General features: G+C 45.1%; 1 protein-coding gene across 1 annotated transcript in view; it reads left to right on the top strand.

Annotated features, from left to right (window-relative positions):
* Positions 1-7,496, top strand: part of STMN2 (stathmin 2) — a 39,241-nt gene extending 31,745 nt beyond the window's left edge. Inside the window, exons 4-5 of the mRNA XM_015425438.1 lie at positions 6,541-6,732; positions 7,372-7,496. Of these exons, the coding sequence (XP_015280924.1) occupies positions 6,541-6,732; positions 7,372-7,431 (252 nt within the window). The 3' untranslated portion in view covers positions 7,432-7,496. The remainder of the gene's footprint in view (positions 1-6,540; positions 6,733-7,371) is intronic.
* The last annotated feature ends 4,671 nt before the right edge of the window (positions 7,497-12,167 follow it).

A 12,167-nucleotide genomic window follows, 5' to 3' on the forward strand; every position in this document is an offset into this window, starting at 1 on the left:
AACAGCGAGGGGTTCCCTGGCTTCAGTGCCGGGTTGGGGGGGGAAGAGGAGCTGGGGGGGAGAGGCAATGGAGGGAGATGGAGGGGGGTGGAGGACAGGGGGGAACCAGCAGGATGGGGGGATACTTACCTCCTCCTGCTGCTTCCTCCTCTGCCTCCCTCCACCACCACCCCCTGCGAGTATCGCGGGTCCCCCCTTGTAACGTTCCTAACAGCGTTATTACTATTGAAAATTATGACATACATTTAAGATGTTTGCACCGCATGTCTGACATTGACTAGATATGAGAAAGATACAATTGTTTGTCAGGTGGTTGCTGTTTTTAATGGTCAACTTTGTGAATGCTCAGGGTTGGTTCCAAGGGCTGCTTTTGGTTTGACTTTGTTCCAGACTTGCATCTCAAGATCTGTGTCTGAAAACAAATGAAATTGTCACTTAGGACCAGTCAGACACATGTTTGTTTCACTGACAGGGCACATATTCAACTTCAGAGCGCAAAGAACCCCATGTCTGCCCCAGTGACTAGGGAGACCATTAAGTTTCTGTTTAGGGCTCCCATGTGCCTTACAAGTTAACAGATCTATTGTGACATAAGCTTTCACTGATAGGGTTTACACCAGTAAAAAAATTATGCCACAATATATCTGTCAGGCTTGGATCCACTGGAGGATTTCTGCATCCACTTGGGTTCGTGGTGCAAGCAGGAGTATGAAAAAAGTCTTTATATTGCCTCCTTATGCTAAATTATACACAGCTTATCCTGAGCTGCATTCCCACTTGTGCAAGACCTTGTGCAGGGAATTTCTGGGCACTATAAGCTACACAAAGGAAAGTACTGGGTGTTGCAGAAGATCTTGTTCAAGCAGAGCTGCACTAAGTCTGTCTAGATTTCTGCTCATGCATCGCTGAATCCAAGTCCTAGTCTTTAAACCAACAGAATGTTGTTTAATCTTTTAACACACTGCCCCAAAAAGGCTAGGGTAGGTAACAGCAACAAAAATTAGCACGTAAGGAGAGCTTATAGGGTGGCCAGATCCCTGCTGGCTCCAGGTTGGCAAACTCCTGGAGATTTGGGGATGGAGGATAGGGAGGACACGGACCTCGATGAGGTACAATGCCACAGAGTCCACCCACCAAAGCATCAATTTTCTCCAGGGGAACTAACCTCTTGTAGTCTGGATATGAGCTGTAATTCCAGGGAATCCCCAGGTCCCACCCGGAGGCCGATTAAAGTGCCAATTAAGAGCATGTTTTTTAAGCTTGAAGGTGTTCCATGCTCAGCTCAGCTACGAATTCACTGTCCGGCCTTACTCCAGATCTCCCCACTGGTCATAAATGTTGTCAAAGCTCACACTTCCAGCCATCTGTATGATGGGAAAGATCCTTTGCCATGCAGAAAGGCCTTTGCATCAGGGTCTGTTTGCATTTGCAAAAAACTTTCATGCAGATAACATTCCAGAATTACAATGCCTCTTCAAATAAAATTTTAATTAAAGCAATCACAGCTTATGGAAGAAAATTGCCTTTAAAATGTTAATTGATTTCACACTATCTTTGAATGAAACCATCTTCTATTAATTAGATTAACATTTATTAGAAACTGCCAGCCTCTTGTGTAAGTGTCAACAGCAGATCATACAAATTACAGCCCATTCTTAGATGCTGGTTCTCCAGCTATTCATCAGTCTTCTAGTTAAATATTTCAGCCTCCATTTCTCACTTGCTTCCTGATGTATTTCCATTTCACTCACTCATGGAAATATTAGAAGTGAAATATTGCAGTCTCCCTGGAATTAAATAATAATTACTTTGCAATAATGATAGGCAGAATGTAGTGTTTACGATGGATCCATACTTTGATTCTAGCCAGGATTCCAGGAGACTGTGATTCTCAAATAAGGAAAGGGCCACAGATTCACTCACTGCATTGTTCAGGGCCACTTTTTCTCCCTCTGCTCAGCATAATATGCCTTCTGCTGAAGCCAGGGAGGAGGATGGAGAAGCCTCTCAGAAGTCTGCCCTTGGAAGGCATTCCAAGCATAGCACAACACAGAAGAATGTCTGCCCTTCTCCTGAGCTTGATGGAGCGGGGGCAGAAGATCATCCTGACCTCAAACATACCAAGATTGGAAATAGTTGCTAAGGCTTGTGATTTCAAGATATACACAGGATGGAAAGTATGAATGCCTGTGGCTCATACATCAATACAGACAAACAGTTCTCTGTTTTTTCCCCATTCAGGCAGCCCTTTGCCCTACTTGTTTACTACTCTACCTGAAATAGAGGAATTTACTCAGGGTTTTTTAGCTAGGGCAAAGAAACAAGCTTTAAAAACTACAATTATTGTAGAGACAAATGCTCTGAGAGGAAAAATCCTATGTGCGCATTCATTTCCACATACACAGAGAGCCATCTCTATGCTAAAGTGAACAGAGAAGCTCCTGTATGTAGGGAAGGTCTGGGTACACATCAAATTACATTCTCGACCCTTGTGATGCTTAGTGATATGGGAGCCACAAGTGGCTCATTAACATGCCACCTGTAGCACTTCTGAGCACAGCTCTCAAATGTGGCACCCATCCCACATTTCCAGAAAATGGTCAAGGCCATTTCCAGGTAGGCTTGGGGTTGCCAGGTGGTACATACCTTGAAACAGCCACCTTCAGAGGAACTGGAGGACAAGTAAGCTGTGAGCCTCCCTGTGGTGTGAACCACATACCAGGGATGGAAAAGTAAAGGGACTCTCCTTTCCAACGCCTCCCCCCTTCTCTGTAGCCTCTGCACTCTCACCCAGCAGCCAGATAGCTCCCAGGAAAAGAGTAAGCTGGCCACCATGGGGTGGTCGTCCTACTCCCCCTTATGCCCCAGTCTCACTCTCCAGTCTGGGCTGCTGTGTTTGATGCTGAGAAAAAAAGTGGAGTGGCACATAGGGAATACAGTTGTCATGTGGCTCTTTGGGTTGATTGTAATTCCGAATGGGGCTCTCTGTGAGCCAGGTGAGTATCACTGCTCTGCCTCTTCAACAGACTCCGAAAAAATCACTTTGCTTTTCATGGATGCATATCAATCTTGCATTCAAAGTGCAATCCTACATGGACTTACACCCTTCTAAGCCCATTGACTTCAATGGGCTTAGAAGGGTGTGACCCTGTTTAGGATGACGCTGTTCATTTTTCATATATCTGCCCCATTAAAGCCAATGATGGTGAACATTTGTCTGAAAACTGAAGAACTATATGAATTTGTAGCAGGCAACTGCAGTAACAAGAACAATAATAAAGATGTTTCTAGGATGCCACGATACCTTTGGTATTATTTTGCAATGATGGTCCCACATTAGCAAGCTTTGCTATTGGCAAGTGAAGCCGTTGCCTGCCGTGGCACTGTGAACTGATGCGGTGTTTTACTGTTTCCACTCAGAGTATCAGAATCACAAAATAATCCTTCCAAATAAAAAAGGTTCTCAATGCAGCATGAAAAGGTTTCTTGATGGTTACAGAAAACAGACTGAAATACTTACCCACCACAGCAGCTTTCAGAAGGCTTACAATCCAAGGCTGAGATGCACAGTAGAATCTCCCTTAATCAGAGTGCTAATATGAAAATTATATTCCAAAGGGATGGGTATTCCTACTCACTTTTTGGATTACAGCACAGAAATTAGATGTGATCCTATTACTGGCTTTGCATTTGTGTGAAACGTAATTGGACAAATCCCTGCTGTTTAAAACCACATTGAATGGAGGATAACAATCACCCTTTTAAAGAGTTGTGCTATCACAGCTGTTCAGTGGCAGCCATGTGTCTTTTACTGATTAATGTCATTTGCCATAATGACTGCACTACGAAAGAGGCTTCTATCCAGTCATAAGTAAATTCTTCTCACATGAGATGGGCTGACTTCCCCTGCGTCCCCTCATTTCCTCTAGTCTGCAGACACTTCATCTAAATAAATGAATATATTAAAAGGGGGTGTCGGGAAGTCAGTCTCTGTAGAAGACCAACCTGTGAAGCTGCCCCATATGGAGTAAACTGCTAATTCCTTTAGCTCAGTTTTTTCTATTTGGGCTGGCTATGACACTCCAAGATCTCAGACAAAGAATTGTTTCCCCCCGCCCCTCGGCCTCTCAGCACCTGCTGACCTGAGACCCTTTGACCAGCAATCACAGGAAATGAGCCTCTTCATACAAAGCATGAGCTCTGCCCCTGAGCCACATCCTCTCCCCTAAAGACTTTTCTAGTAATCATTGCTCATATTCTTTTTGTTGTTGTTGTTAGTTCCCTATGTGAATCAAGCATTGCTGCAGAGATGGAAGTGTGAGGTCATCCCCAACAACCCCCTCCTCTCAGATTTGTTTTATACTGAATTTAGTGGGCACAAATTTAGACTCTTTCCACCTTCCTTACTCTACTCAATAACACAGATAGCTATGGCCAGAATGGTTTTAACCAGGGGTCGGTTGGCCCCGGAGCACACCAGAGCAGCGCTCCAGGAGTGAGGAGCTCAGGGGCAGGCACATGACCAAGCCCTGCCCCCCTTCCCGCCACCGCCACATTTCTCAGCCCAGCACTGGAGCACTGTGGCTGGTGGGAGGGTCCCCCACTGCCTTCCCGGGCCCGCGCCAGAGCACTGCAGCCCGTGGGAGGCCAGAAGAGGTTCCCCCCGCCACCTCCCCAGGCCCGCGCTGGAGAGCTGCGGCCCACGGGAGGCCAGAAGAGTGTCCCCTGCCACCTCCCCAGGCCCGCGCTGGAGCGCTGCGGCCCACGGGAGGCCAGAAGAGGCCCCCTGCTGTTTCCCTGGGCCCGCGCCAGAGCGTTGCGGCCCGCGGGAGGCCAGAAGATGTCCCCCGCTGCCTCCCCGGGCCCGCACCGGAGAAATGAAGAAGCCCCCTCATCGCCTCCCCGAGTAAGTGAGGGATCCACAGCAGTGGGGGTGGCGGAGGCTTGATTGGGGGGTGGAAGAGCCTCCCTCCCTCTCCCCATCTCTTTGCCCTCTTTCTTTCCCTCCTTTCCTTCTCTCCTCCTTTCCTTTCCCTCCTTTTCTTTCTCCCTTTCCCTTCTCTTCTTCCTTCCTCTTTTCCTTCTTCTTTCCTTTGCTCTCTTTCTTTCTTTCCCACTTTCCCTCTTTTCGTTCTCTCCTTTTCCTCTTTCCTATTTCCCTCCATCTTTCCTTCTCTTTCTTTTCCTCTTTCCTTCCTTCTTTCCTTCTCTCTTTTTATTCCCTCTTTCCTTCCTTCTTTCATTCCCTTTCTTTCCCTCTTTCCTTCCTTCGTTCCTTCTCTCTACTCTCTCGCTCTTTCCTTCCCTCTTTCCTCCTCCTGCAACCCAACTCTAGTGAGAAGGGGTTTACACTTTAAACCCCTTCTCTCTTCACTCCCCCCCAGGCCAGCTGGGGAAGGGGAGGCTTTGGAAGATGCCTTCCCCCCCTTTTGCTTCCCCTTCTGACATCACTTCCAGTAATGTCAGGGGGTGTTACATATGCTAATGAGCTATTATGCTAATATCCTAGTAGCTCATTAGCATATCGTATGCTAATGAGCTTCTGCAGCTCTTTTTCTACGAAATGACCCCTGATTTTAACCCACAGTGATGGGACCTCCATATGCTTTGCAGGGGGATATATTTATTGGTATGGGGGCGGCTATTGCTTTCTCCAAAGGTTTTTCTTTTCTGCAGAAATGTGTACTTTGAGGTCCTGATATGACCTTGTTCCCTGTTCTTCCATTTGATCCACTTGGCCCCAACCCACCAGTGAAATCAGCCACAGAGCTAACTCTTCTATTAGCTTGGTCTTGCAAAGAGCTCCATCTATGTCCTGATCTTCTAGTCAGTTAAACGGCAAACAGCCCATAGACTTTAGGAGGTTGTGAATCTGTTTAGGGTAGCATTGCAGCTTACCTTCAAAATGTTCTAGTAGTATGGGAAAAAATCAAGTCCTATGAGTTTTTCCGTATCTATAGAAGATTACTTCCACACAACCGAGCAATCAAAAAGTTATATGCTAAAAAAAATTCCTGATTTTCCTCATTAGTATTTCTTATATCATATACAAGCCCATGAAAATCCCCATTACTGGAAATGGTTTTGTTTGTAATACTGTCTTTGAAAACATAACATTTCCTGAAGGTTCATCAGGTTTCTACTACCACATTGTGGTTGTACATATTTATTAGACTGGGTCCAACATCCTTTTTGTACTACACCTCTGCTTGTATAAGAGGGAGAATGATTCCCATTTTCTACTTGATACTATTCCCATATCACACCCCATGGTTTTTTGAAGGTCCCCTGACCCATGGGTGCCACTTTTGGGGAGCATAAATATCTGCAGCAGAAAGGAGGTGGCGGGAAAGTTAGGTTCCTTGTTCATGCCACCCACTGATAAATTTTGCAAAGAAGCTAAGTCTGTGGTGATCAGATGCAAAAGAGACCTGTTCACCTTCGCCACAGTCACAGAAACTCTCTTGTTAGAGTTCTTTCAAACTTTCCTGAATATTTTGGAATTTGGTTGCACCATTGGATCTTTGATTTTCTTCCCAGTCCCAGGAGGCTCAGGTGCTGAAACAGCTGGCAGAAAAGAGAGAGCATGAGCGAGAGGTCCTTCAGAAGGCTTTGGAGGAGAACAATAACTTCAGCAAAATGGCAGAGGAAAAACTGATACAGAAAATGGAACAGATCAAAGAAAACCGTGAAGCTAACCTAGCTGCTCTTATTGAACGCCTTCAGGAGAAGGTAACTGGCCTGTGATCACCAGAGTGTGGGTATAGTTTGGACTCTAGCATGCATACACAAAATACAACAGACACAGTGAAAGTCATTCAAAAGTAACTGCAACTCTGGGCATAACAAGCTTGGGAAAATAACATCTACCACCCGCTTCCTGAAAAAAGAATAGGATAGAATCCAGAAGCAGCAGATATGCTCATGAACATGCTCATGAACATGTTTAGGCAGCTCCTGATAGCTTGGATATGACTGATAACATTCTAAAGGCATGGAGATAATGGACGATACAACAGCAGGATCACCTCCCTCTGCCCATCCCACATCTAGAGTTCATGTCCTTCCTCTGAGTCTGCTGGATGTCAGCACAAATGTGGGAATGACTGCAAAATTCAGGCTTACACACATTGTATGCACCCATGCATAATTCTGTGCAACCCATTACATCCGACATGAGAAAGTCCAGCAGGTAGGGTTGCCAGCTCTGGGTTGGGAAATAGCTGGAGATTTGGGGTGGGTGGGCAGGGTTTGGGGAGGGACTTCAGCAGAGTCCACCTTCCAAAGCAGCCAGAGTGGTTGATATTTAAACAATTCTTTTGGGAGAAAGGTCAAACGTTTACTATTTGCCATCTTTTTGTTCCTCTCCAGGAGAGGCATGCTGCTGAGGTCCGCAGAAACAAGGAGCTCCAGGTGGAACTGTCTGGCTGAGCCCAGCAGTGGTGAGGATGGGATTGCTCCCCACCACTCCCTAAACTCCCCTGCCTATATTATTACAGATCATGGGATATTAGTATGGGAAATGTATGACATGGTTTAAAAAAAAAAGAATCAAGAACTCAATAAAAACAATGCAGTCGTTGCAGAATGGTTTGCTTGATGTTTAAAAATAAAACTTGGATCTTATTTTGTAAATACTTACATTTTTGTTAAAAAATACAAGTATTGCATTATGCAAGTTATTTCATAATCTTTACATGTCCTGTAACAGGCTTTTGATGTTGTCTATTTCCATTCAGTTGAATTTGTTAGATCTTTTCCTCTGAAGGTCTCTGCAGCAAAATCCCTCCCCCCCCCAGCTGTTTTCATTCCAACTGAACAACTAAGTCAATAGAACGTCTATGGTGCTAGAGTCCAGTGGTTGCCTAATTACCTAGAATGCTTGGCAATCAATAACCTTTGTTAAGACAGTAAGGAGACTACAGGCATCATGAAGTGATGTAGTGGTCCTGATAACACGCTCCTTGAACATTACGCAATCATAACATAGTTACTATCTCCACAATCTGCTATATAAAAAATCAGAAACTAAAATGATATTTACAGTAATTGTTAACTTTCCCTTCAGAAGAAAACATCTTCTGATTTTGAAAGATAAATGTCATCAATGAGAAAGTGAGTAGAAGCAAGACTGGGCCATATTTTAAAAAGGATATTAAACGCAGCGGAGAGTGAGTATGTGAATCTGATACAGGGAGGAAACGGCATCTGATTTTTTTCCCCTTTAAAACGCACCACTAATATATTCCTTAGTTGGAACCAAGGAGCTTTTAGGCCTAGATACTGTGATCTGTTTTATCTTAGGCCATAGTCCTGCCTATGGTTGCTGAAATCATTGGGACAACAGGTGCATTTTTACAGGCAGGATCTCAGTGTTAAGCCACTCTGTTTCATCACAGTACAAGAGGCTCTGTGGAATATATTTCACCAGATTCAGTAAACTAGTTGTTAATCCAGCCATCTTCTGCACTGCAGCGTTAGACTGTCCTCCCTATTTTAAAAGATGCCCACTAGAAGGAAGAGGGCTGACATGGCAAAGGTGACCAGCTCGGGTGTCTGTACCAAGCATAGCATCACTCAGCCAGCATTTATACCTCCTCCTCTCCAGATGGCTGGCAGCTTAAAATTGTCCCTGCCCCTCGTGGAAATTGCTGCCTGCATATTCTATTCTTCATTAGTGCTATTTTTCCTGTATGTCATTGTGTGCAAGCTGTGATTAATAAAGAATTGGGGTTCTGTGAACTGAAATAAGGACTAGTTTGTATTCTCATTCTACCCATTCTTCTAACAATGGGGTGTCAACATAAAGATAGCAAAAACTATTGGATCAGGTACTTCTCTCCCAAGCTGATCCTCCAGTTTAACCTTTTCTGCCTTTTCAAGTGGCTCATAGTTAGTAACTTTTCAAATTCAGGATGAACACACCAATCAAGAGGGGAGAGACTAAAAGTGAAAATAATATATTAAACTTTATGGACATGATCTATGTATAATTATGGATAACCAGTCATATGTTTCAATCTCGTGGACCTGAATGAAGATCCACTTGCATTTAAAAAAAAATTGAACTAAGTCAATAGAGCTTAGATGAGATTTGTGATATTAGATCAGGATCCAGATGAATGTTAGCACTACCAAACTATGCAGTGGGTCTCACTTGCTAGCTCTGCTTGTGTCGATCAAATCTTTGTAGTTTTATAATAACAGTATCATAGCCTCCCCCAAAATGGAAACAGTCTACAGAGTCTTGCCCACTGTATCAGGCGGGAAGTATCTGAAGAAAGAGAATTTGGGGCTCACAGGCTGCATCACCCTGCCCTTCATATCAGTGACCATCAACCTTTCCAGACCTTGAACATATCAAGCACTAGCCATGCTTTGCTACAGTATTTAAGTTCCATAAATCCAGTTATAATACCAATGATGTGAAGTTTGAAATGTGACATTTGTTGTAGAAATTCTAGTAGAGAAGATTGTAGTGTAAAAAATGAAGTGAGACATACGTACTTTTTTTTCTACTGAAGGGCCTCTCTGTAGACCACATTGGTGGGTCTGCCCTCAGGTGCTAGGATCACCAGGCTGCTTGATGAGCTCACTCTGGAGCAGGCAACATAGAACTGCCCATTTAAGAAGCAGTCGTCTGTTAAGTCAGCTTCGGCCACCTTTCATGAAAGTGATGGCCTCTCTACTTGCGTTCCTGGATTGTTTTGCTCATATGGAGACTGCGTTGTTCTGAGCACCTCAGGGTGATCTTGCTGGTACTTGGCCTGAGCAGCTCAGTGCCCCACAGGAATACTATGTCCAAATGTCTTTGCTGCATTCCTAAATTGCCTCCTCCTGACAGCTGCCTGTCCAGTGTAAGAGGGGGAGGGGGAGAAGTATTAGAAGCCACTGTGGAGGCAGGGCTGGCAAGATCACTAAGGTGTTACTGCTGAAGCAAGCTCCCTCATGGCTTTAAGCACCCTGCAACCGCTACTGCACCTGACAGACAACCACCTGTTAGGTGTAGGAGGTGGAGGGAGTGAGTTGGAAGCCATCAGAGAGGCTGGGCCAGCAGCATCGCTAAGGTGATCCTGCTGGGGTGGCATCCCTGATGGATTAAAGTACCCTGGCCCTGCTCCTACATCTGACAGACACCCGCCTGTATGGTGTTGGGGGGATTGTATTTAAAGCCATCGGAGAGGCTGGGCCAGCAGCAGGGCTAAGGCAATCCTGCTGAGCAAACCTCCCCGGCAGCTGTAAGCATCCCCCCTCCTCTCCTACACCTTTCAGGCAGCTGCCTGTAGGAGGAGGAGGGGGAGTATTAGAAGCCACTGTGGAGACAGGGCCGGCAGGATCACTAAGACATTACTGCTGGAGGGGGCTCCCCTGTGGCTTTAAGCACCCTGCAACCACTGCTGCACCTGATAGACAACCACCTGTTAGTTGTAGGAGGGGGGAGGGGGAGTATGTTGGAAGCTGTCAGAGAGATTGGCCAGCAGCATTACTGCACGTCACAGGTGGTTGCTGGCCATTCCTAATTTCCCCAACTGTCATTAGCTCTCTGCAGTCTCTTGTAACTGTTGGGGGTTTTTTACCTCAGAACCCTGAGCTCTGCAGCTGACCAATCAGAGAGTAGGGGGTGCAAGGAGTCAGCCGCCTGGCAGCCACATAGGAATCAATAGGGGAGCACATTTTACCCCTTTTGACCCACTTAGGGGTTGAATTTCTAAAAATCCCTTCTTAGCGAGCACCTATGCCATGGTAGGAGCATTCTCCCCGAATTTGGTATCTCTAGGTCCAGCGGTTTGGCCTGGGCATTGATTTTACGGTGAGGGAACTTTATTTTATATATAGAGAGAGAGATGGGACCCACTGTGCTGCAATAAAAGTGACAGGAAGTCATGTGCTGAGAAGAGGGGAGAGCCAGAGTTCTGAATTTGCTTGTTTGAAGGTTAGAATTGTGGGTAACAGAGCAAAAGAGCCAGGAACAGGAAACACGAACCAAACACTAGGAGAGGTACCATGGTGAAGAAGAACCCAAAGGTGAAACCCAAGAAAGAAGTCTCACCATCACTGAGTGACCGCTCCTTTTGGTGTGCATTCAAAGAAAGGCTAGAGGAATGACACCATGTTCTCTAATTCTGCACGCCAGCCGCACATCCTTCCAAAAGGCAACAAAAATGGTTGCTAGAGGCTCAAAACCCAGTAGGGGGGCTTCATGATAACCTGAAGTCCATACCTATGGATAGATTATCAGTGTCTTAGATAAAGCTACAAGGGCCCTGATTTCCAATAGATACTCCTCCTTAGTCACCCTCTCTCCATACTGCATACCTTTATCCTTGTGTACATGGATGTGAAATGTCCACCACCATCAACCAGAATTCTCTGGCTTCTTCCTGTCTGGTCCTTTTCTGCATGGGGTTATTTATGATCTTAAATCAGTAATGTAGGGATATCTATGACTGTGACAGTTCCTCCCTCTGGTGATACAACAAATTGACATCAGAAATGAGGAGACCAAACATTAACCTCCCTGAAGTACTTGCTTCTGAGACTTTTGGCAAGCAAAGACAAGATTCACCTTTCAAGCTCTCTGGAGGGCTGTAGTAGTTGGATGCTGGGCAACATTTATTCATTGGGGGGCACCATTGTACACCGAGATCAATTAGGTGAGATTCCTCACTTTACCCCAAAGTCTGGGTTGGGGGGGGAGGGAAGGTTGGAGTGCTTATCTGCATTTTCTCTCCTATTTTTTGTGGGTTTATTTGTAGTCTTGACAACTTTCTTTTTAAAAAAAAACCCAACGATGATTCAAAACAAACCAATTACAAGATGCAACCACTAAAGTAACATTTGAATAGATTTTTCCAGCTATGCCAACCAGCATAGTTTTAAAACAAGTCCTAGTTGAACTATCCTTTTTTGCCGTCCACAACAAGACACACCTGTTGCCTATGTGCTAGTCTTTGTCTGTTTTGCTGTTTCTTGAAAATGTTTACTCCAGTCCAGAATAGGATGGGCATGTACCAGAAATAAGCGGTTCATATCAGTTCATGGCCAAACCATGAACTGAACCACAAACCAAACCAGGAGGTTCATTAAACCCCATTGAAAGGACCACAGTCCCTTTAAATGGGGTTTCCACAAAGCCCATAAAACAGCTGAGTGGCAGGGAGCAGCTC

The sequence above is a fragment of the Gekko japonicus genome, unplaced genomic scaffold (genome assembly GCF_001447785.1).
Source record: "Gekko japonicus isolate JY-2015 unplaced genomic scaffold, Gekko_japonicus_V1.1 scaffold301, whole genome shotgun sequence".
Taxonomy (NCBI): domain Eukaryota; kingdom Metazoa; phylum Chordata; class Lepidosauria; order Squamata; family Gekkonidae; genus Gekko; species Gekko japonicus.